Raw genomic sequence first — 27,343 nt, 5'->3', positions numbered from 1 at the left:
GTAGTGTCTTTGTCTGGTTTTGATATCAGGTTGGTGTTGCCCTTATGGTGTGAGATTGGGAGTACTCTCTTCATATCAAGCTTTTGGAAGAGTTTGAGGAGGACTGGTATGAATTTTTCTTTGAATGTTTGATCAATTTCCCCAGTGAATCTATTTGGTTCTGAATTTTGTTTGCAGAGATTTTTTATTTTATTGATAATTGTATTCCATTTCTGGTGATCTGTCTGTCCAAATGGTCAATATTTTCTTAATGCAAAAATGGTGGGCTGAATGTTTCCAGAAACTTCTACATTTCTTCCTGGTTTTCCAGTTTGTTTCCATATAATTGGTCATGGTAGTCCCTTATGATATTTTGCAAATTTTTGTACTCTTTGTGGTTTCTCCATTGTCATTTCTTATGATATTTGTGTTCTCTCTCTATTCTTGTTGATGTGTCTCTCCTGAGTTTTGTCAATTTTGTTTACTATTTCAAAAAATGTTTTGATTTTTTTCTATATTTTAAACTCTAATTCAATTCTTTCTTCCTTAATCATAATTATTTCCCTCTTTCTGCTGACTTTTGGTTTTGTTTGCTCTTCTTTCATGATTAGTGTACATAGAACATTAGATTATTTATTTGAAATTGCTCTTCTACTTTGTGGAGGGCCTTGTTCCTATGAACTTCCCTGTTAAGCCTGCTTTATCTGTATTCCATAAACTTTGCATAGGGCTTTGTCAAATTTCTTGATATATTTTTAATTTCTTATTCTACTTCTTCACTTCCCCTACTTGTTTTTGTACCATGTTGTTTAATCTACATGCTGTCATTTTTTCTCCCTGTTTTTCTGTGATATTTTTTTTGTTTCATGGTATTATACTCAGAAAGGATGGTTGAAATAAATTTTATCTTCTTAAAATTTTTGAGGCTTCTTCAGTGCCTGAGTACATAATCTTTCCTAGAAAATGTTCCATAGGCACTGGAAATGAATGTATATTCTGTTTTGGGGAGAAGTAGTGTTTTGAAAATATCAACCAACTACAAATAGTTCATCGTATCTTTTAGTATCTTTGTTCCATTATTAATATTCTGTCTGAAAGACCTGTCTAGTGATGGTAATGGGGAGTTAGAGTCTCCTACTGTGATTGTGTTCCCTCTGATTTCTCCCTTTTTATCTATTAATATTTTCTTTATGTATTAAGGTGCTCTTATATTGAGTGCATATATCTTAATGAGTATAATACCCTCATTTTGTATTGATCCTTTAATTATTATACCATGCCCTTGTTTATCTTTCTCTATGGCCTTTCATGTAAAGTCCATTTTGTGTGACGTCAGTACTGATAGTCTTGCTTTCTTGTCATGTCCATTTGCATGGAATATATTTTTCCATCTTCTGACTTTCAATTGATGTGTTTTCCTCTTACTAAAGTGGGTCTCTTGTATGCTTCATAATGTAGTGTCTTGTTATATTATCCCATCTGACAATATATATCTTTTGATCGAAGCACTTAGTCTATTAACAATTGTGATTATTATTGAAAGACTGCTGTTTATTTCCATTTTGAACTTCATTTCCCAGTTGATTTTCTATTTCCCTTTTGTTCATTTCTTTTTCTTTTTGTGGCTTTATAAGTTTTCTTTAATATCTTGGTTTCTTTTTGGCTTTGTTACTTCATTGTAAGCTTTTGACTTATGGTTATCCTCTTTTGTATGTATATTGACCCGTTAATATATCTGTTAATTTTGACTGATAGTAATGCAAACTCTAACCCCTCCTACAGAGAAGAGAAACAAGAAGAAAATACTCTCTATTGTCCTGTTTCAATATCTGACCCTTAAAAATTATGATGTCTTGTTTTACAACATCATGTATATTCTATTTTATGTCATGGTATCTATTGCCTTTCTAATGATGACTTTCTCCTTTCTATAGCATCCTGCCTCTTTTCTTTAGAGTAGATCATTCATTATATCATTTCTGTTGATAAATTCTTTTAGTATTTGGTATTATGGAAGTTATTAATCCCTCATTCTATTCTAAAGCATAGTCTTGCTTGATAAATTATATTAGATTACAGCTTTCTTTAATTCAGGACTTTGAATATGTCTTGCCAATGCCTTCTGCCTGTTGTATTTGTGTAGGAAACGAGTTTACAAATATAATGTATATAATTATAAATATAAGTAAAGAATACCTAGAAATCAAGTTAATAAATAAGATGAAAACCTATACATTTAAAAATAGAAAACATTAATGAAAAAATTAAATCTGATCCAAAGAAAAGAAAAGATTTCTTATGTTAATGATGTTAAACTATGTGGTTGAAATAAACATACTACACAAAGCAATCTACGTTTAGTGTGATTCATGTCAAAATACCCATGAGATTTTTCCATTAAATAGAACAAATAATTTCAAAATTTATATGTAACCATAAAGATCATGACTTGCCAAAGTAACCTTGAAAAAGAGTATTAAATCTAATAGCGAAAAATACTGTGATGTTAAAGAGTCCTAAAAAGCATTAGTAATTTAAACAACATGATACTGGATCAAAAACAGACACCAATCAATAGAAGAGAATAGAGCAACGAGATATAATCCCTCACACATATGATCAATTAACCTATGAATAAAGAAGGAAGAGTATAAAATGAAGAAAAAACATTGTCCTCAGTTAGTGCTGGGGAGATTGAACATGTGAAATATAGATTAGAGTATTTCCTCACATTGTATACAATCTATGAGCACAGAATATCTTTTATTTATTTTGTTTACATATATTTCTTGCACCTTTAATTTATAGATCTATGTTTAGATCTTTTATTTCACTTATAAGTTTTATTTATATTTTATTCTTTTTGGTATAAGTGTACACACAATTGTTTTCCAATTTCTCTTTCTGATAATTTGTTGTTAGTATATAAAAATGGAACAGATACTTGTATATTGATTTTGTATTCTGCAAGTTTACTAAGTTTGTGGACTATTTCTAACAGTCACTGGAGGTGACAATGGAGTTTCCATCTATGTGTAATTATGTCATCTGTAAAAATTGTACTGCTTGTTTACAAGATGGATGTCCTTTATACTTTTTCTTGAGTAGTTTTTCAGGCTAGGACTTCTAGTAGTGTAATTTAGGACTTGTGAGAATGAGCTACTTTTTCGTATTACTGTACTAGAGGAAAACCTTTCTGTATGTTAACATTGAACTTGATGTTAGTCATGGGTTTTTGATATATGGCTATTTTTATCTTTAGTTATATTCTATCTAGAGAGAATTTGTTAAGAATTTTTTTGTATACAAAAGTTAAGATCCGTTCTGTCAATAATTTTCATACAATTTTTGAGATTGTCACTTTTGACTTCTCTGTTTTTAAGGGATGGTATCACATTTATTGATTTATGTATGTTAAATAATATTTGTGAATCAGGACTAAATCATACTTAATTATAGTTTATAATACTTATAGTATGCAATGAATTTAGGTTGCTAATATTTATTTAGAATGGAATATACACATACTGAAGGAAAAATTTACATTGTAGCTTGAGTGTACATTTATTTATTCAAAAAATTTATCACTCATTTATAATTGGCTTATGTTTAATTGAATTTATTTCTAAATAAAGAATATAACTTTTGATAGAACTGGATTTACTACAGTTTACTGATACAGAACATAGCTATTATTTACGATTAGTGACCAAAACACTTGCCTTAAATTGCCGTATTATACTAACAATGCCAACTGTTTCAGGACTGGGAAACATATGGCTTCCTAAAATGCATTACTTGGTCTTTTCCACCCCAACCAACATACAATGTTATTTCTTTGTTTTTTGATTGTTTGTTTGCTCCTAAATGGAGTCACTGCATATAGAACCCAGTACCTTGTGCATAACTGTATTTATCAACATTATTTTGAAACACTTAACAGAAGACACAAGAGTATGGATTATAAAGATGACAAGAAAATGTATTCCTTCTTGGGACTGAAAAACCTCTGAGTGAAAGAATGGCAAAAATAAACATTTGTAAGTGTACAATAAGATTTTCTCTTGTGTAATTTTAAAGAAGAATATTAAATTACATTTGTTTTACTTATAGCACTGAATTAAAATTTAAAACCAAATTTCCCCCCTTGGGGATTTCCTAAATTTGATTGATTATTTTAATCTAATTTTAATTCATAATTATTTACCATTTATTTATAAACATACCAAATAAACTGATATTTATTCTGCTGATGTTTTGAATATAGAGCTACTTATTGTAAAGTACACAGAGAAATAACTACTTTCGTTTACAAATAAAATTTTCTTTCACTTTAATAACAAATGATCATGAAATTTTTATAACTTTTCTGTAAAGGTTTTACACAAATTTCACTTTAAATCCCAAAATTTTAAAATTACTTTATTTATTTTGGGCATATATATACTCTGTTCACCAATCTGGTTTAAATTTATGTACAAAAGGAAGGAGATTGTTTTTATCTAATAAACCCCAAAATTAAATTATTTAAAAAGATTTTGTGGGGAAAATATTTGCACATCACACTATAAAAATAATCATCCTATATATTTCATTTTAACTGGATGAATGAGAAAGAAACACTGGCTGAATGTTACACTTGGGTTGCTAGGAGACCTGTCATTTTGTGATGTCACAGCCACTCAGGTTGAGAACCACTTTGATGGCCTAACAGTTTAACTGTGTAGGCCTGTCAAAGCAGCATTTTAAGCTGCCATGCTCAAAATCATGCAGATTAGAAAAGTAACTGTAGAAAAAGTTATTTGAGATTGCACATGTTTCTTCAGAAATTCAAGATGTGTCTCCTGAAAATGGACCAACTGGTTCAGGAAACTCCGGTAGATCTCTATTGTGTGATCAAACATTCTCTGGGGACTTGGACTTGACGTCTATTATTGAAGAAATTGCTTTTCAGACTTTGTCTGAAGAATCCTTGGTAAAAACACCATGTTACACACATTGTATCTCTGAACCAGAGGAAGATAATTAATTTCGTTCTCTGATATTTCCAAGAAAACTCTGGAAAATGTTTGGGAGTGACCAATTTAAATCCATCTGGTGGGATGATAATAGAACTTCCATAGTGATTGATGAAGATGTCTTTAAGAAGGAAGTTTTGGAAAGAAAGGCCCCTTTCAGAATATTTGAAACTGGAAGTATGAAAAGTTTAGTTAGACAGCTTAACCTTTATGGGTTCAGTAAAGTGCGGCAGAATTTTCAAAAATCTGTATTTCTAGCAGACTTTCTGGCAGAAAAAAAGAAGTCTCTGTTTTAAGCAAGGTATACACAAATTTTAGTAACGACATGGTAACTCATGTACAAAATTTTATATTGTACTTCAATCTATGGTAATATAAATGTAAAGCTAGATTTTGAAAATTGTATAAAACTACAAAGCTAAAATTCTTTATTTTTTCTAAAAATGAGGACAGTGCCTTATCTATTAAGATAGTGAGAAACTTTCCTTGCAACTATGAATCTTATCAGAAATCTAAATAAATGTATTAAAGCTGCATTTCAAAAGTGACATTCATCGTTACTGCAAATGCTAAATTTTTAAATTTGATGACTATGCTATTTAAATATGTATTTTCCAAATAAGGAACTTTAAAATATCGTGAGCATTGTTCATATTTTGATGATATTATCTTTGCATAGTAAACGTGAAATCTGAGATTTTAGAAGATAAGCTTATTTTAGTCTTTTATTTTGGTTTAAATTATTACTAAAATCTTTCTCATTTTATTGTAGCTGCAGTTCTACCATAATCCAAGTTTTAAACGAGGCTGTCCCCAGCTTTTAGTTAGAATAAAAAGAAGAGTTGCGATTAAAAATGCCTCTCTGGTATCTTTATTGTCTCAAGATTTCAACAAGAAGCACTTTAAAGGAGGGGGTAATTTTGGTAAACATAATTCTGATTTTGTGGCTTACACTAGTGGAGAAAGTGCATTTTTACCTTCTCCAAATTTAAACATGGCTCTAATAAGAAAGCCCTCTACTGGCCACGTAATTGGTGATACAAATACCCCGATCAGAGGTGATTTTTCTCCTCCATCATCAATGTCAGTTAGACCACCAGAACAAATTGCAGTGAATCAATGTGCTATTTTAAATCAGTTGACCACTGTCCACGGGCACTCTCAAAGCAGCTACACTGAAGCAAATGACCATGTTTTGAACTTCATTACAACTACAACTTGTACTTCTCAGTACAGCAGCTTGTCTCCCTTACAGAGCAATTATTTTGGACTGATGGTGGAGCCTTCTACTTTTCCAAATATATGTCACAACATTTCTGCCAATGAAGGTCGTTTATGTGAACTTCAATTAGGGAGAAACCCACGGATTCCAGTGACAGTGATTGCTGATACATCAGCTACTTCTCTTTCAAGGCCAACTCATCAGCCATCTTCAGTTTATGAACGTCATCCTAATTGCAACTGATCTACCAGAGGATTACCAGATTATGCAAGATAAGAAATATTAAAATTGATGATGGTAAATGTCGACAAATATCTGCAATTTTCTTATTTGAACAATAAACATAGAAGTGTACCTTTAATATCCTTTTTTATTTAAAATAGAGTAAAGGGTTAAATGGGAGTCTAAGTTACCATTTAAAGAAAAAAAGAGATATTTGATTGATATGATCATTTGGTGGAATAATATGGGTGTAAATTTAAATAATTTCTGTGAGGAATAAGACAAAATGGAATAATTTGGAAAAAAGTCTAAAATATGGAGAGAGGGAAAACTACTTAGTGTTTTCTGATTCATCCTGGAAAGTATTGAAAGTGTTAATTTTGGATATGTTGGAACAGGATATAAATGCAGGAACCAGCCCAGGGATCATGGTCTCTAATATATCATCCCTGGTATCATAAAAGTCACATGATGTAGTCTCAGATGGCACATTCAGCATGCGGTAAATTTTAGAAGTAATTTTATCTATAGTCTTCTTTGTGCTGTTTTCAAAGCATTCCAATTGGTGTTTCCTTTCCTCCACTCAAGAGTCTACACTATATTTTCAAATAAATATTTTAGGTTTCTTTTATGTTCCAGCCAAAGACAAGCTTACATCCACAGGGTGGCATTTAATGACTTACCAAATCTAAGCCCACAAACTCAACATAGTTTAGCCATTTCATTATAGATCTGGCATCTGACTAATTTGGCATATCATTATGTTTCACTGTTTCTGGAGATACATCCAGGAAAATGCTTATCAACCATATTAAATCCAACCTCAAAACTTTTGCTCCAGCTCATCCTTGGACTTAGGATGTCCTCCTTTTACTTATTTAGATTTTTCTCAGTCTCAGCACAGAAATCACCTCCTCCAGATATTTTCTGCCTATCCCCCTTTCCTTGTCTATCTTGGATACAAGCACAGCAAGCACAGTGCCTGCCATAGGATGCATTTTATTATTTAGTGAATGAAAAATACATGTTGACTTTAAGCAAAATCTACTTTCCTGAAACAACAAAACTCTCATGATTTACAAACTGTTTCATTATGGTCTTTACTCTTCACCACATACTAGCTCTTTTTGTAGCCCAAGGACTAGTCACTCAACACTGTAATTGGAGGTAGTTACAGTAGACAAATTATTATTTTCTTCTTAGTTCATGCCTCCAGAGGCCTAAAGCATTCCATTCTCACTTCCTGGATATTTTCCTGTCTCTTCATCACCCACCCACCCCAAAGTAGCTGATTCTCTTCCCCTTAACAGTAACTATACTGCTTTCTAATTAATTGACTTCTCAGAATCAGAGCTTTATCCAGAAGAGAAAGTGCCATTGCAAACATTTAATATAGGTTTATACACCCCACATAACTTGGGCCCCTTCTAACCTTCACAAAGGTAGTATCAAAGAAGTACTAGACCCTTGGTTGGGGTGGTCGTATTCAGTAACTAAATTGCAATCTGAATTGTGTGGACTAAAAAGAGGTGAGGGTGGTAGAAATAAAAATTTGTCCAACTGCAAGAATACCAAATTTCTGCAGATATTAGGAAATATAAAATATTCATGGAAAACTTTGACTATTTCCCATCAATTTAAATAAAATTTGAAGCATTTTCAGAATGTGAAAGTCCCTGAAATGCTGGAAAAATTGTAGGCAAGTTCAGGGAGCCTAAGTCTTCTGTTCACAATGATGCAGACAGTGTCAGCTGATAAGACTGGAATGGCAATATTGAGTCTGGATAATGTGTCACCATTTCTGAAGAAAGCCTTTGATAATCTGGAGAATGGGCAAATGGCCAGGGTAAGCTCTAGTAACTTCCCACCAATAAGACTTTTACCAAGAGAAGAAAAGAGCCCACTTGCTGTTGGAGATCTTTTTCTGGGCAGCAGTGGTTGTTCCTATAACAGAAACATCAATTTTTAAAGTTTGTCAGCTCAACACTAATGGTGGCTATGTTGTTGCTTATATTAGCAGTCTGTGGTTCAGATGATCTGGTTCAGCAGCTATTTTCCAGCTCCCTTATCAGATAGTGGGTCTTACCGTGATCATCTTAACAAGGTTCTATACTGATAAGTCAAAAGCTACAGTTTACTTTCAAAATTAGAAATCCTAAAGAAGAATATTGTTTGTTTGTCCACTTGTGGTTTTCTACCTGGGAAAACTAGAATATTGGCAAAAGTACAAAAGTTGTCTGGTGCTTTGAATATTATTCTCTGAGCTCTGCCCACTGAATTATTCCCACTAAATACTACAAATCAGTCTACTATTGTGTGTGTGTGTGAAGATGCATTTTTAAGCAAAAACTAAGTTTTTCTTAGTTGAGTCATCAGTGAATTATTCTTTTGCATCTTCCAGAATCTGTGTGAATTAAGAGTTTCATAGAGCCACCAGATATTCTTCCAATCAGGGAGAGGTAGTTTATATTTCTCCCAGTATACTAATTGTTACCTGTTCATTGAATCCCGAGGTAATGCTAGGGCCAAGCCACTGAACCCTTGAATTGAACTGAGGCATATACAGTCTCCAATCCCCAGAGCCCAGCACAGGATTGTATCTCCTCTTTAATTTAAGCTTATTTCCAAATTTATTTTTCTTCTATTTCTCATTGTTGACACAACTTATTTTGGCTTTGAACACCCGTTGACTAATATATAGAGACTGAACTGCTGATGTATTCCCGTTCAACTACAAATATCAATAACCTGTCTTTCGTTGGACTACCTGAAATACATTGAGCATAGTCATTATTTTGAAAACAGTCCTCAGTCCTAATAATGCAGAACTTTTACAGTTCTTGCACGAGGATGTTTGTTGTGGATCTCATGGATTATCCTCACATACCCTAATGCAACCATAAGAAAACACCATATTGTTTTCCAAAATCAAGTCTTTGTCAGTATTGCATTCCAATTGCAAAACACTTAAGAATTGTAGGGGTTCTGAGGTTTTACCATGCTGAGATTTTTGCAACCAAGCATGATCCTTCTTACTGATGCTTTTGGGGAGAAGAGACAATTGTTCAGAGACAGAAAACATTATCACTCACAGAAAAGCAGCCATGGTTAACTTTTGTATCCATTCCCTAATCTCAGATGAATACACAGAGTGAAATTTTGATGCCTACAGAATCAGTGGTCTGTTATCTTGAAGAAAGTTTAAGGCATGGCAAAACACTAATTATATTAGTATCTTTATGTATAATTTATTAGAATCACTTATTTATTTGTATCTTTATCTAGGATAAGTTTATCATTACTCAAGATTACCTTCTGCAAAAACAATCATGAGAAATGACATGGGAAACAATGATCATTGAGTTTCCATTTTTCCTTCTGCTTTTATTGAGATATAAATGGCATAAGACGTTGTGTAAGTTTAGGAGCAAAGGGTAGATATTTGAGTCATATGTATCTTGAAGTAAATATTATAGCAACTTTATGGAGAATTCATTATCTCATTTAGATACAGTATTAAAGAAATACAATTTGCCTTTAATTTGTGTTGAGAAATCTTAGGGTCTACTCTCTTAACAACATTCATATATAACATAAAGCAGTATAATTGCATTTATCATGTTAATACATAGCATCCCTTGAACACATTTATTTAATATCTGGAGGTTTGTAATTTTCGAGTTCATTAATCTAATTCTCCTTTCCCAACACCTGCCTCTGTTAACTACAAATCTGTTTTATTCTATAAGTATGTTTGTTTTTGAAGTGTACTTTAATGTATAACACTGCGTTAGTTTCTCTTACATAATATAATGTTTGCAAACTTTAATACATTTCAAACTGGTCACAAGAATAAACCTAGTTATGATATGTTGCTATTTAAAAATATTTCACAGTTAATGACTATTCCCCATACAGTACATTTCTTGTTCCTGACTCATTTAATTTGCAACTGGAAAATTTTCTCTCTTAATTATCCTGTACTTTTTCTTTTTCTTCATCACATTTCCCTCCTTCTTGTGAACAAACTATTTCTTTCTCTATCTATAACTCTTTTGTGTTTTGTTATGTTAATTTGTATCAAAATACAAATATGAGCAAAATAATTTAGGATTTGTCATTATATGTGTGACTTATTTCACTAAGCATATTACCCTCTTGGTCTACCCATTTTTGGCTAATGACAAGAACTTATACTTTTTAGAGCTGAGTAATAACCCATTGAAATTTTATGCGTGTGTGTGCATATATATATAGTGTGCATAAATATATATATATTTAGTGTGTATGTATATATATTCAAATATAGAAAATCTTTAGTTAATAGATGGTTAGATTTTTATACTATAAACAGACATTTTCTTTATCCATCATTTATTGATGAGCAATGAATTTTCTTCTATATCCTGGCTATTGTAAATAATGCCGCAGTGAATATAGGGTTGAATTTATCTTTTCTGATTTGTGCCTTTATTTTCTTGGAATAAGTATCCAGATATGGAAATGTTGGATAATATTTCATTTTTAATTTTTAGAGAAAACTCCAGAATGTCTTCCACAGTGACAGTACAAATTTACATTCACTCAAGTCTTGCATGAGGGTACTTTTTCTTATATCCTCACCAATATTTATATTTGTTACCTTTTTGATCATTGTCATTCTGACAGTAGTGACATAAAATCTCATTGGGTTTTGGACTTGCATTTTTCTGATTGTTGGTGATGTTGACCATTTTCATATGCCTGTTGATTATCTTTCCCCCAATGTATATTCATATTTTTGTAATGGGCTAAATGGCCATAACTGTCTGATTTCATTCTTAGGCATTCTGTTGTGTTCCAATATTCTGTTTGTTCTGTGCCACTTCCATATTCATTTCTGTAAGTTTGTATTATATTTTATAATCAGGGACAGTGTTACTTCCTCTTTGCTCTTTCTCAAAGTTGTTTGTGTTTTTAATTTGTTTCTTTTCTTTTCTTTTCTTTTCTTTTCTTTTCTTTTCTTTTCTTTTCTTTTCTTTTCTTTTCTAGTGATTTCAACTCTTTTGTGTTTACATGAACATTTAAGAATTATTTTTGTATGTGTCTGAAAATGCACTTTGTATTTTAATAGGCACTGAATATAATTTGTGTATTTTCTTGGCTAGTACTGTCATTTAAACAATATTTTTTTCCTAATATATTAACACAGTATATCCTTTCATCTGTTTGCATTATCTTTAATTTCTGTTATAAATATTTTATAGTTTTCTGAGTAAACTTCTTTTAACTCCTTGTTTGGATACATTTCTTGATTTATTGTTTTTGTAAAGCAACTTTAAGTGAGACAGTTACCTCACTTCCTCTACCTGTTAGCTTGTTGTTAGTGTGTATAAATGCAAGATTTCTGTATGTTAATTTTACATTTTGAAATTTTACCAAATTCATTGATAAGCCCTAGTAGTTTTGTGGCGTCTTCTTTAGGATTTCTGTTTAAAGTATTTCATCTGCAACCAGATACTTTTTCTCCTTTTCTGAAGTAGCTATATTTTATTTACTTTTATTTTGGATAGCTATGGCTGGAATTTCTATTACTATACTGAATAACAGTGGTAAGAGTGAGCATTCTTGTCTTCTTCCTGCTCTTACAGGAGATGCTTTCAGGTTTTTAGTCAGTGAGTGCCTTGTTAGCTGTGTTCTTGTCATATAAGACCTTAACTGTATTGAGGTATGTTTCCTCATGCCCAATTTGAGGAGAAATTTAATCATAAATAGATACTGAAATTGTCAAAATTTTTTATGAAACTTTTGAGATGACAATATAATTTTTATTTTTCAATTTGTTAGTTTGGTGTATCATATTGATTAATTTGAGGGTAATGAATCACTTTTGCATCCCTGGAATAAAAGGGACTTAATCATACTGCATAATTCTTTTAATGTTTCGTTTGCGTTCCTAACAATTTAGTGATGATTTTTGCATCTATGGTTATCAGTAGTATTTAACCTGTAATTTTATGAGATATTTGTTCCTGTTATAGTAGTAGTGTGAAACAAAAATGTGGGCTAGGAAGCTTTCCTTCCTCTGCAAATTTTTGGAATTCTGTGGGAAGTATTGGTGATAGCTCTTCTCTAAATGTTTGACAGAAATCACCCGTGAAGCTCTCTAGGCCTGGAATTTTGTTTCTTGGGAGATTTTGTTTAACTACTTATTCAATTTCATTAGTGATGGTCTGTTAATATTTTCTATTACTCATTCCATCCTGGAGATTAGGTCTTTCTAAGAAATTGTCCATTTCTTCTAGGGTTTCCCTTTTAATTGGCATATAATTTGTTGTATCATCTTATGATGCTTTGTGTTATTTTGATATAAGCTGAAACTCTCATTTATTTTAGAGATTTTTATTCTTTACTCTCTATTTTGCTCATGAGTCTCATTAAAGATTATCAGTTTTATTTATCTTTCAAAAGCCATTATGTAGTTTGATTAGATGCTTCTATTTTTAACCTTTATTTTATATATTGATGTTCCGACCATTCAGCTCTCTTGCTTTGTACTAGCAATTTTGTTTATTATTTTGCTATGTTTTTGTTTGTAAGATTATGTTATGAGAGAGATTTTTCTTATTTGTGTAAGTGGGATTGTTTTGCTATAAGCATTCCTATTAATACTGTTTTTGTTATATCACATGGACTTTATTTTTGTTGTTATATTTCTTTATGTATTTTTTCTTTGATTAATGCATCAATCCATTTATTGTTTAATATTCCATGATTTATCCTCCACAGTTTACAATTTTTCTCAGGTTTTCTACTTTTAGTAAATTTGTATTCTACCAGAATCCATATGTTTCTTCACAAAACAAGGAGAAAAATGATAAAATTTATACTAAATTCTGAAAGACCCAAATTTTCTAAAATTATCTTTGAAAAATGAACAAAGCTGTGGGTATTTTACTCCCTGACTTTAGAACATACTACAAAGTTACTGTAATCAAAACATCAAAATATATCACTAAAAGAGTCACATAGATCAATGTAACAAAATAAAGAGTCCTAAAATAAACACATTCACATATGGTCAATTAGTCTACAATGCATCAGGCAAGAGTATACAATGGAAAAAAAGGCAGTCTGTTCAACAAGTAGTTCTGGGAAAACTGGAAATTACATGTAAAAGTTAGATGTAAGAGCACTTCCTTCCATAGTATACAAAATAAAATAAAAATGGATTAATTTCCTAAATGTAAAACCTGAAACTATACAATTTCTGAACAAGAAAAGGAGCAGAACTGCCTTTGTAATAAATCATAGCAATATTTATTTTTGATGTATCTCCTAAGTAAAAAAAATAGAAAAATTAACAATAACAGTTTTTAATTATACTGAGGGAAAAATTGTTGTATTATGTGATACAGTGATTCCACTTCTTGTATAAGTGTGAAATGCAAAACCATTTGCAGAGCAAAGGAAACCTTCAGCAAAACTTATGACAACACATAGAATAGAAGGAAGAGTTTCAAACTATGAAACTAATAAGGTATTAATATCCATAATGTATATATAGCATATTAGACTCATTATTTAAAAAAACAAAGACCCCAACTTAAAACAGTTGAAGGATCCTCATGGAAACTTTTCAAAAACAGACATGTGGATGGTTTTCATGCACATAAAAAGAATTATAACGTTGCTATTCATTAGGAAAACATAAATCAAAACCAGAATGACATATAATCAAACAGCAACCAAAATGGCTATTAAAAATGTCTTCAAATAACAAACATTAATAAGAATGTTGATAAAAGGGAACCCAACTACACTGTTGGTGGAAATATAAATTTATGCATCCACTGTTATAAAAGTGTTTACAGTGTTAAGAAAACTAGAAATAGAAACATTATATGTTCCAGCAATTCCAGTTTTTGTTATAAATCTGAAAAAAAGAAAACATTAGCCTTAAAGGATATATTACCCCCAATATTCTTAACATTATCATTTATAATAGCTAAGGATAGAAGCACAAATCAACTGCCCATCAACAGATGATTGGCTGAAGTAGATGTGAGATATAGATAACATAATAAATACTTAGTCATTGTCATATCAAAAAATAAATTTCTGCCCTTTGGAACAATGTGACTGGACCCAGATAGTGATGCACATAGCAAAATAAGTCATACAGAGAAAAACACTCTACATTACCACTTTCATGAGAAAACTAAATGTATAAGAGAAATAATTATAAAAAAAACAGAAACAGAATCACATAAATATGTGTAGTGTACCAAGTAGTGTTTTCCACTGGGGACAGGGAAGAAGGATGGGGAAGACAGAAATATGTAAGCTACTAGTTATAAATTAGAGAGCCAACAGGGTTATATTTCCAGCACAGAGAAATATTTTAATAATTTAAATGATTTTAAAGAGATTATAGGCATATATTATACTAAAATGTGCTTGCATGTGGGAAAAAATTGAATAAAAGAACCCAGGAAAAACAAAATATTTTGTAGTACTCTGATATGAAGGAGGTGATTATTTAACTTTCTTTACTGTTCTTATAATGTCTTTATTAGAATTTAAGCTTTTAAATGAAAAAGTTTAGAGTTTGAAAAAAGTGACATAAGTTTAAACTATTTCTGTCTCTCCCCTTAAATCTACAGTGAAACGATCACATCTCAAGAAAAATAACTACAACACAAAACAATACTCCAGAACACATGTGTACAGCTGAAGTTTGGTGGGCTAAAACACATAATGGTGGCTGAAATGAGGGAAAAGCTGAGTTGGTGCCTACGCCCATGGCCCACTCACTAGGGTATCTGAGCCCAGAGTTTCAGAGTACCCAGTAGAAACATGGTCTCAGTGGTTCACACAGCTTCAGCCTCCAACTGCACCAGTATTCATGGTCAAAGGTAACTAGGAGGGAGCCAAAATGCAGGCAGAATTTCCATCCTTTTGACACTCAGACATTCATGACACTCTCCCTGCTTCCCATTCACAGTGGTGGAGACAAGGTACCTTGCAATATTGGACATGGCAAAGGCACTTGGCCGATTCCAACTACCAACCTGTCTTTACACCTTTCCTCAATGTCTGCACTAAGTCTTAAGGGATATCATAAAAGGAAAGGATCACTGGCCCAGTGACAACATTAGCATTAACTACCAGATTTGTCTAAGAAGTGACAATGTAAGCAAACTTTTATACAGACAGTAGCGACTGGAAAGTGCCATTTTGAAATATTATCAGAGGTAGCTCAGGTAAGTAATACCAAAAATTGTGCAATATAGCAAACTACCAGAAAACAAAAGCAAGGACTCCAAATCCCAATCTGTTTTTTAGTGTCATCAGAGCAATAATTTACCAGGATCATGTCCAATCACAGTAACATTATAGGGCATGCACACACACAGATACACACACACACAGACAATGACACAGACACAGATAAACACACACACAGGCAAACACACACACACACATGCACACACACACACACACACACACACACACACACACACACACACAATACCAATCCTGCAGCACACAAAGTAAAGTCATGGAATATTGCTTTATAACTTATAAAGAATCCAAAGAGATGTCATATAAAAAGTCAATACAGAAAACAAAACCCAGAAAGCAGTTTAGTGAGCTCAGGAATAAAATAAATAATGATAAGGTATATTACCTAAGATACTGAAACTATGAAACAACCAGACATTATTGGAGGACCAGGAGAAATTAATAAATGAGATGAAGAATGCAACAGAAATCATTGGGAGAAGACTGTCTTTTGGAACAGGGATTAGCAAACTCACCAATACAAATCAAGAAATGATAGGAGAGGACAGAGATGCAAGATATTAAAAAGTGAGGAAATTCTACAATAGCCTTCAGACTTCTTCAGGAAGTGCCCATTAGAGTGATATCCTAGAGGGTGAAGGAAGTTAGAAGGCAGCTGATGGTTTATTTAAAGTTGTAATAGTTGATAACTTCCTGAACCTGGGTAAGGAACTGATATACAATTCCATGAGCCAACAAAACACCAATAACTTTAGGACAATGAGACCTCCTTCAAGATACGTCATCTGAAAATTGGCAAGTCAATGCCAGAGTAAAATTACAAAGGCAGCCAAAACAAGTTTTGTTAATCTACATAGGAACCCCATTAGGTTATCAGTAGATTGCTGAGCAGAAAACATATGCCAAGGGTAAATAAAATGACATTTTCAAACTACTGAAATAAGAAATCTCTCACCCAAGAATACTCTACCTTGCACAGTTATCACTTAGTTGTAAAGTGAAAATAAAGACTTTAACAGACAAACAAACCTGAATGACATGTAAAAAACAAAACCAAGACACCATAAAAGAGGTTCAGAAAAGAGCTATTCTAAGAAAAATAAAATGGGAAATAAACGCAAAACATTGAACAAAATACTAAGCAGAGACCACGAGAAAGTTGCAACTGTTTCTTTGGTTATGTTTTTAAATGTTACTCTTCTATATGAATTAAAGAGAGAAAAATAGTAATTCACTTGCAATAAATATAGGTACATCAAACTGGTAACATGTTCACAACAGAAATAGAAATAATTTGGGTCAGTAATCATAAAAGGCAAAGAGTAAAAATAAAACAATAATAAAGGAAGATGCTATCAGCGGAAAAAGGACTAAATTATACACGAAATGTTTATTTTTAATTGAAGTACAGTAGATGTACTATAATGTGTACTTTCAGATGTTCAGCATAGTGATTCCAACCACATTTCAGATTATATAGCATTATAAATTATTACACTAATTTTAACATACAATTATTATAAGTTATTGTGTGTAATTCCCCGATCTATACAGATTATCCTTGTTGCTTATCTCCTATATGTATACTACTTTTTATCTGTCAGTGTCCTACCATTAAATTGTCTTTCCCTATCCCTTTGGTAAACATAAATTTTTTCCCATATCTTTCAGTCTGCTCCAGTCTTGTCTCTCTAATCTCTCTACCATGTCTCAATCTATCTATCTAGCATGTATCTATATATTTATCCTTCTATGTATCTACTTATCTGTCATCTATTAATAGATAGCTATAGATAGATGTACACAGATATTTTTTATTCTTTAGATTCCACATATAGTTTATATTATATACTTATATCTTTTTCTAAGTTACTTCACTAAGCACAATATTTACTAGGTCCATTAATGATGCTGAAATAGCCGTGAGTCATACTTTTTCATGGCTAAGTAATATTCCATTGCATACTTATAGATACATCATATCTTCTTAAGTCCATAGTCTACTCTTGGATTGCTTCCCTGTCTTACAAATTATAAACAGTGATGTTGTTAACATTGGTTCTTCTCAATTTAGAAGTTCTTCCTCAGATTTTTCCTAGGACAGATGCTACTGTTTCATATGGTAGTCCTGTTTTAGGTGTTAAAAAAATCTAAACACTCTTTTCCATAGAAGTTGTACCAATTTACATTCCTACCAAGAGTATACAAGAGACTTGTTTCCTCTGCATCGTCTCCAACAGTTTCTATTTGTAGACTTTAATAATAGCCATTTGACCAGTGTGAAGTGATATCTCATTATGGTTTTGAACTGCTATTAACTAATAATTAGTAATGTTCAGCAATTTTATCACTTGCCTGTTACTCATCTGTATGTTTTCCATGGAAAACTATTAACTCAGGTACTCTCCTCTTTTTTTGATTGTGTTTTTGTTTTTCACTTTGAGTTGTGTAACCTAAATCCATGTTACATGTATTAACGTACAGCTATTATCCCTAGGTCACTTGTATTATTTGCAAATATATTCTCCAATTACACAGGCAGTGTTTACAATTGATTCAAATTGTCCTTAGCTGTGCAGAAGTTTTCAACTTTATTTAGGTCTCACTTGCTTATTTTTGCTTTTGTTTCTTTTGCATTAGGAGAATGATACAAGAAATTATTCCTATCATATATGTCCAATAGTGTATCAACTATATCCCCTTCTAGCAGTTTTATAGTATCAGGTCTTACATTTAGGTCCTTAATAAACTTGGAGTTTATTTTTGTATATGATGTCAGGGAATGCTCTCATTTCACTGTTTTACATGTAGATGTCCAGCTTTCCAAACACCATCCATTGACAAGACTTTCTTTTCTCCATTGTGTACTCTTGCCTCTTTTATCATTGATTCATTGCTCATAGGTGCGTGGAATTATTTCTAGGCTCTCAATCTGATTTTATTGATTATATTTCTGTGCCAATGTCATGCTGTTTTTATTACTGTAGCTTTGTACTATAGCAAGGATTCCAGGAGGTTTATAACTGCAGATTTGTTGTTTTTTCTCAAGATCATTTTGACAATATTAAATGGTTTCATGTAAAACTTAGAGTTATTTATTTTTTGGTTCTGTGGGAAATACTATGGCTTTGTAACAGGAATTGTACTAAATCTGTAGGTTTCGTTGTGTAGTTCGGCCATGTTAACAATATTAACTCCTTCAATCCAAGAACACAAGACATCTTTCCATTTTTTTGAATCATTTTTCATTTCTTTGTCAATGTTTTTGAATTTTCAGTGTTTAGATATTTCATTTATGTGGTTACATTTATTCCAAGGTATTTGGGGGAATGGGATTTTAAATAGTATTACTTTCAATGTCCATTTTAAGGTATCTCATGATTAACATGTAGAAATGCAAGAGACAACTTTACATTACTCTTGTACACTGCTCCCTCTTTGAAAATATTTATTGTTGATGTTAGTCTATGTGGAGCCCTTAGACTCTATGTAGATTGTTATGTCATCAATACTGGTGCCAATTTTGGCTCTTTCTTTAAATTTTGCATTTTTTCTCCTTTTTCTTTCTTTTTCATTTCTTATTTTACTATGGAACAGAAGTGCTGAGAGTAGGAATCCTTGTGTTTTTCTCGAATTTACCCAGAAGGCTTTCAGCATTTTCCCTATTATTAATTGTTGTAAATGGCCAATAGCATGTTGAGAGATGTTCCCATTATACTCTCTTTCATGAGAGTTCTGATCATGAATGTATGTTGAATTTTGACTAATGCTTTTTCTGTGTGTATTGACATGGTCCTGTGAATTTTGTCCTTCCTTTATTAAATATGTGTCATGCTGATTAACTTGCATATGTTGAACCATCCCTGTGACTCTTGAAGGAATCCAACTGATCATCGTGTATAATCCTTTCTATGTATTGCTGAATTAATTTGTTGATGTTCTGTTGAGGGTTTTTTAATGTATATTCATCAAGGATATTGGCTTTATATTTTCATTTCTTTTTTTTGGTAGTGTCTTTGACAGGTTTTGGTGGCCGCATAGATAACATTGGGAATTTTCCTTCCTAATACATTTTTTGAAATAGTTGAGTGGAAAGAGGTTTTAGTGAAGGCATCCAGGGATTTTGTTCAAGGGGTGTTTTTAAAACTGTAGATTTTATTTGAATTATGCTGATTGCTCTTTTCGAGTTTTCAGTTATCTTTTTATTCAGTTTTGGCAGGCTGTACGTTGCAAGAAATTTGTCTATTTCTTTAAGGTTGTCCAGTTGGTTTCACATAACTGCTCAGAGTGTTTCATAATCTTTGCATTTCTGTACTGTCAGATATTATTTCTAATATTTCATTTAATATTTTGTTTGGTTCGACCCTGTATTTCTTGATAAGCCTGGCTAAATGCTTATCAATTTGTTAATATTTTTAAGAAAAAAATACTATTGATTTTATGAATTTTAACTTATTTTTTAATTTTTATTTTATTTATTTTCAACCTAATCATTAAAGATTACTCATTCTACTGCCTTTGTGTTTTGTTTGTTCTTATATCTAGTTATTTTGGGTGGTAAGCTTTATCCTTCCTGTGAGGTTTTTGTTTTTCCTCATAGAAGGCCTCAATTGTTCTAAACTTCCCTCTTATATTTCCCTTTACTGCATCCCATACATTTGATGAAGTTGTGTTTTCATTGTAATTTGTCTCCAGGTATGATTTTATTACCTCTTTGGTTTCATCATTGACCTTGTTTTATTTTATTTATTTAAAGGATGAGTTTTAATCTCATGTTTGTGCTTTTCCTGTTCTTCTTTCTAGAGTTGATGCATAGTTTCATAATTTTGTGTATGGAAAAATACTTGCTGTAATCTGCATTTGCTTAAAGTTCCAGAAACTCATTACATGACATAATATGTGGTTAATTTCTTAGATAACATCCTGTGAACACTTCAGAAGTTTATATGTTCCCCTTTTCTGATGCAGTGTCCAATAACTCAGTTAGGTTCAAATGATCTAATAAGCCATTAAGACCTCTGTTCCCTTACAGATACTCTTTCTGGATGATATGGCCATCAGAATAGTGAGGTGTTCAACTCATCTACTATTATTGTTTTATAATGAATTAATTCCTTCATTTCTACTAATATTTCTTTTTATACTTAGGATCTACGGTGTTGGGTCCATATATAATTTAATGATTGTAATTCTCTTTTTATATTGATTTCTTTCTCTTAATATAATCTAATATGTATCTTTCATTGTGGCCTTTATTTTAAAATGTATTTTGTATGAGTTGAGCATTGCAAACTGCACTTTCTTGTCAATTCCAAGAAACATCTTTTCCATCTGTTACCTGGTTGTGTATAACTTCCACCATAAAGTGAGACTTTTTATGGAGGAAGCGAAGATGATGGAGCAGAAGGATGCTCGTAGCTCACCCTTTCCCAAAAATGCACCAAGACTCATATCCACAGACCTATTCAGCTAACCAGAGAACCTACAGAACTCTGACAGTACACTGTCCTCTTCAAAAGATAAAAATGCAAAATATCTTGTAGAAGAAAATGAATAAAGAAAGAAGAAAAGGCAAAACAAATTGGGACAGTTCCCACAGGGAGGGAGCAGCAAAGAAGGACTCATGCTCATTCACTGGGTCTCCCCTCTCCAAGTGAGATGTCGGCAGGATGGAGGGGGATCTTCCAAGAATTGGAACTCCATAGAGTATAAGTACTAAGTTAAACAGGCAGTGAGGATCCCTGTGACACCCAGCCCAAGAAGCATCCTGGCAGCTGGGGGCAGTGCCATGCTGCCAGAGCTGGGTGGAAGATGAAGATGGCTGCACTGAGGCAGCCTGGGGGAATGGAGGGGGCTGTGCACCATTGCTGTGGGTGCACAGGGCAGAACAACCTGGGCCCTCCATTAAACAACAGGGCAGACTAGCCCTGGGAGGGGAAAGGTGCATTTTAAATCTCTGAAATTCCACAAAATAATTGAGGACAAGAGACCTAGGGCTCAGACACAGCCACCATAGCCTCTGGTGCTTTGCACCCTGGCAGCAGTGAGAGCAAAAGCTGCATTCACTCCTAAGGACTTAGCAGCCTCAAGTGCCAGAAGGGAACTTGTTTACAGCCTGAGGCATATAATATATTTCTGTCCTATATCTTCAGAGAACTTGCTCTGCCAAGGCAAACAAGGAGCTGGGTTTTGGCCCAGATCAGTGACAGGGCACATAACAGTGGATAGACAGGCACCCTGAGGGGGCTGATGGCCCACCAACTTTTGGGATGGAACACAGCCCCTGACTATGTGGCTGGGAGAGGGCTTTATGCCCACTCCTGCCTGGTGAGTCTGAAATATATGACTGAGGCATCAGTCAGGGCAGTGACAAGACAACCCACAGTAAAGAGTGCTGTTCCATAACCAGTGATGGGAGTAGGAATGATCTGCTTGCCAACTGGCCCTAGGAGCTGCACAGATGTGGGCTCCAATGGAGGGCCTCTGGAAAAAGCAAGGTGAGCTTCAAAAACAGGATAAATACAGAAAGAGTTCACATTAAGTTACATAGTCTCCAGGACATACTGACCACCCCCTTGTTTTAATCTGTTTTTACCCGTTCCATTTTCTATTACCCACTTAATTTTCAATTCTTAGGCAATTATATATACCCCCTTTTAAATCCCATTGCAGTTTTTTAAAAATATTTTTATTATTATTATTTTTCAAAACTCTGCTTCAACTTGTTCTTCTATTATGTATTATACATTGTCTTCAAACATTTATTTCCCCTTCTTTAAAATTCTTTTTCTTCCTCTCTCTTTTTTCGCTTTTTTAGTTGTATTGCTACATAGGCATTTGGTAGATAAACTCCTTTAGGACCACAGTAGATAACTGATAAACCATAAACCACAGTGCCAGAGACGTAGGTGCAAGGTGATGAAGCAGAGAAACCATTCCCAATTAAAAGAACAAGAGAAATCCTCTGAAAGTACGATCAGTGAAATAGAAAACAATAGCCTACTAGATAAAGATTTCAAAAGAAGTGTGATCAAATTAATGAAGGAAATAAAAGATAGTGTTTAGAGATATAAAATATGTTAAAAATGAAATGGAAGCTATAAAGAAAAGCCGAGTAGAATAGGTAAACCCGTTTACTGAGATGAGGAATGATCTAAAGTGGTCACAAAGCTGACTAGATAATGCAGAGGAATGAATTAGTGACCTAGAAGACAGGACAATAGAAAGCACTCAATCAGAACAGCTACAAGAGAAACAACAAGAAACAAATGAAAATAGCATGAGACCTTTGGGACAATAGAAAGCATGCCAATCTTGGCATGTTAGAAGTCCCAGAATGGGAGGAAATATCAAAGGGGATTGCAAAGGTGTTTGAAGAAATCATGAGTGAGAAGTTCCCAAACTGAAAGAAGAAATCAGATATCCAAGTACAGGAATCTCAGACTGTCCCAAACAGGAAGAACTCAAATAAACCCGCAACAAAACATATAATTAAGATGGCCAGAGCCAAGGATAAAGAAATGATCCCAAAGACAGCAAGAGAGTAGCAAAGAGTGAGTTACAAGGGAATCCCCAGAAGGCTCACAGCTGATTTCACAACACAAATACTACAGAACAGAAGGGAGTGGCAAGATACATTCAAAGTCCTGAATGAAAAAAAAATGATATACCCTAGGATACATTAACCAGCAAGGCTATTGTCTATGGTAGAAGGAGAGAGAAATATTTTCACAGACAAGAAAAAGCTACAAGAGTTTAGCAACACTAGGCCCATGCTAAAAGAAATATTGAAAGTTCCACTCTAAAAAGAAAAGCATCAGGATGCTACAGAAATGTGAATCTCACAGCTGGAAAGTGATAACTCATGAACTAGAAATAAAATAAACACAAAATTTTAAAACAAGAAATACAAATCATTGAGAGTGGAAATGGAGGTAGGAATATAAAGAATTTTTTTCTTGGGTGGTCTTTCCTTTTAAAATGTTTTGTTCTCAGAAGGATGGGTTTGAGATCATGTTACTATCAGTTTAATAAAGTCAGTTATACTAATGGTCTAATAAACTTATATAAAAGGGTAAAAACAAGGCAAAAACACATTCAAAGAGTCAATAAAACTAAATAATTTTCATGATAATATAAAGGAAAAAGACCAAACCAAAAAAGGAAGATCAAACGAACAAAGAGGAAATAAAAGATCAACTGCAAATATAAGGTCAAAATGACAATAAACACAATCATATCATCGATTATTGTAAATGTTAATGGACTAAATGCTCCATTCAATGTCATTGAGTGGCAGGCTGGATGATAAAGCAAGAACCTTCAATATGCTGCATACAAGAGACTCACTTCAGTGAGAAGGAAACAAATTGTTTGAGAGTGAAAGGATGGAAAAGGTTATTCCATACAATGGGAAAAGCCAAAAAAGCAGGTGTTGCAGTACTGACTTCAGACAAAATAGTCTTTAAAACAAAGGCCATAAAGAAAAATAAGGAAGGACATATTATAATGAAGGAAGGACTGATACAAGATGAGGATAGCACGCTTGTTAATACATAGGCACCAAATAGAGGACTAAGTACATGAAGAAATTACTAACACATATAAAGGGGGATAGTGATGGGAATCTAAATATAGTTGGAGATTTCAACACTGCATTAACATCACTGGACAGATCATTGAGATAGAAAGTAAATTAGGCAACAGAAAATTTAAATAATACAATAGAAATATTTCTCTTGGTGAATATTTTCCGGGAATTGCACCACCCACAAAATAGCATTCTTTTCAAGTGCACATGGGACATTTTCCAGGATTCATAATATACTTCAGCACAAAAGAAGCCTCAGCAATTTTCAGAAGATAGAAATTACCTCAAGCATCTTTACTGACCACAATGCCATGAAGCTTGACATCAACAAAGAGAAACAAAGGAGAACAAAGGAAAACATGTGGATAAAGCAATATGTTATTAAAACACCTATGAGGCAAAGAAGTAATCAAAGCTGAAATGAAAATGTACCTTGAGAAAATAGTAAATGAAAGCAAAACCAAACAACATTTATGGGACACAGCAAAAGCACTGTTGAGAGGGGAGTTTATAGCGATACAGGCCTTCCTCAAAAAAGAAGAACAATCACAAATAAACAATTTAACCCATCAGGAGAATGAACAAGAAAAAGAAGAAAAAAAAACCCAAAAGGCAGCAGAAGGAAGGAAATCATAAATATTGGGGAGGAAATAAATAAAATAGAGTTTAAAAAGACCATAGGAAAGAAATCAATCAATCCAAAGGCTTTTTTTTGAAAAAATAAGTAAAATCGACAAGCCTCTGGCCAAACTCAAGAAGAAGAAAAGAGAGGGAGCACAAATTAGTAAAATAAGATAGGAGAATGGAGAATTTACAACTGATAAACTAGAAATACAGAATATCATATGAGAATATTATGAAAAGTATATTCAACCAAACTGGATAACCTAGAAGGGATGGACAATTTACTGGAAACATACTGTCCACCAAGATTGAATCAAGAAGAAACTGACCCCTTGAAGAAACAGAGCACTAGAAATCAAATCAAAATAGCAATATAAAACTTCCCGACAAATAACAGTCCAGGACCAGATGGCTTCACTATGGATTTCTACCACACATGCATAGAAGAACTCATACCAGTCCTTCTCAAATCCTTCCAGAAGATTGAAAAGGAAGGAATACTCCCAAAGTCATTCTATGAAGCCACAATTATCCTGATACCACAACCAGGCACAGACAATACCAAACAAGACAATTATAAGCCAATAGCAGTGATGAACACAGAAGCCAATATCCTCACCAAAATAGTTGTGAATAGAGGCCAAAAACAGAGAAAAAATATTATACCTCATGACCAAGTGGAAATCATGCCATGGACACAGGTGTGGTTTAACATATGCAAATCAATTAATGTAATACAGCACATCAACGAGACAAAGGACCAAAACTGCATGATCATCTCAATAGATGTAGAAAAAGCATTTGATAAAATTCAACACACACTTATGATAAAAACTCTCACCAAATTGGGCATAGAGGCAACATATCTCAGCATCATAAAAGATATAGATTACAAACCTACAGCCAGCATAATACTGAATGGTGAGAAAGTCAAAATCTTCCCACTAAATTCTACGACAAGACAAGGATGCACACTATCACCACTCCAACTCAACATAGACTTGGAAGACCTAGCCACAGCAATCAAAGAAGAGAAAGAAGTAAAAGGGATGCAAATTGGAAAGGAAAATTTTAAAGTCTCACTATATGCAGACAATGTTACTATGTATAAAAAACCCTACAAGGTCCAGACAAAAGCTATTACAGCTGATCAAAGAATTCAGCAATGTAGCAGGTTACGAGATTAAGGTTCAAATATCAGTGGCATTTCTTAATGCTAACGATTCAGATAATACTATAGATCTACAGTCAACAAAACAGCACTGTATTGGTTGGAAAATATACATATAGGCCAATGGAACAGATTAGAGAGCCCAGAAATAAACCCACAAACTTTTGGTCAATTAATCTTAGACAAAGGAGGCAAGAAATTACAATGGAAGAGAGACAGTCCCTTCAGCAACTGGTGTTGGGAAAACTGGACAACAGCAGGTAAATCAATGAGGCTAGAACACTCCCAATGAACCTAGAACACCATACACAAAAATAAACACAGAATGGATCAAAGACTTATACATAAGATAAGATAGAATAAACTTCCAAGTGGAAAATATAGGCAAAATAGTATCTGACATACATTTCATAAATTTTCTTGTAGAAAAAATAAAAGCAAGAATAAACAAATGAGATTTAATGAAACTTACAAGCTTCTGCACAGTAAAGAAACAGGAAGTAAAACAAAAAGACAACCTACGGAATGGGAAAAAAATTTGCATATGAAACCGTCAAAGGCTTGATCTCCAAAGTATATAAGCAACTCATCCAACTGAATAAGAAAAAATAAACTACCTAATCCAAAATTGGGCAGAAGACCTAAACAAGCAATTCTCCAAGGAAGACATACAAATGATCAAAAGACACATCAGAAAATGCTCAATATCACTGATTATCAGAGAAATGCAAATCAAAACTGCAATGAGATATCACCTCACACCAGTCAGAATGGCCATCATTCAAAAATCCACAAATGACAAATGCTGGAGAGGATGTGGATTTAAGGGAACTGTCCTTCACTGCTGGTGGCAATGCAGGTTGGTGAATCCACTGTGGAAAACAGGATGGAGATTCCTCAAAAGCCTAGGAATAGTCATACCATGTAACCCAAGATTCCCACTCCTGGGCATAAATCCAGAAGGAACCCTATTCAGGAAGACACCTGCACCCCAATGTTCATAGCCAGCAATATTTACAATAGCCAAGACAAGGAAACAGCCTAAGTGTCCATCGACAGTTGACTGGATAAAGAAGAGGTGGTATATTTATACAATGGAATAGAAGTCATTCTTATAAACTGACAACATAATACCATTTTCAGCAACATGGATGGCCCAGAAGAAAGTCAGTCTAAGTGAAGTAAGCCAGAAAGAGAAAGAAAAATACCATATGAGATGGCTCATGTGT

General features: G+C 33.2%; 1 protein-coding gene across 1 annotated transcript; it reads left to right on the top strand.

Moving 5' to 3' along the window:
• Nucleotides 1-4,776: 4,776 nt before the first annotated feature.
• LOC140694209 (heat shock transcription factor, Y-linked-like) lies at nt 4,777-6,521 on the top strand. Its single transcript, XM_072957584.1, has 2 exons — nt 4,777-4,954; nt 5,770-6,521. Exon 2 carries the CDS (start codon nt 5,992-5,994, stop codon nt 6,460-6,462), a length of 471 nt encoding a protein of 156 aa, XP_072813685.1. The 5' UTR covers nt 4,777-4,954; nt 5,770-5,991; the 3' UTR covers nt 6,463-6,521.
• Nucleotides 6,522-27,343: the final 20,822 nt, after the last annotated feature.

The sequence above is a fragment of the Vicugna pacos genome, unplaced genomic scaffold (assembly GCF_048564905.1).
Source record: "Vicugna pacos unplaced genomic scaffold, VicPac4 scaffold_20, whole genome shotgun sequence".
NCBI lineage: Eukaryota > Metazoa > Chordata > Mammalia > Artiodactyla > Camelidae > Vicugna > Vicugna pacos.
The sequence above is the reverse complement of the archived record's forward strand: the minus strand, read 5'-3'. Positions and strand labels throughout refer to the sequence as shown.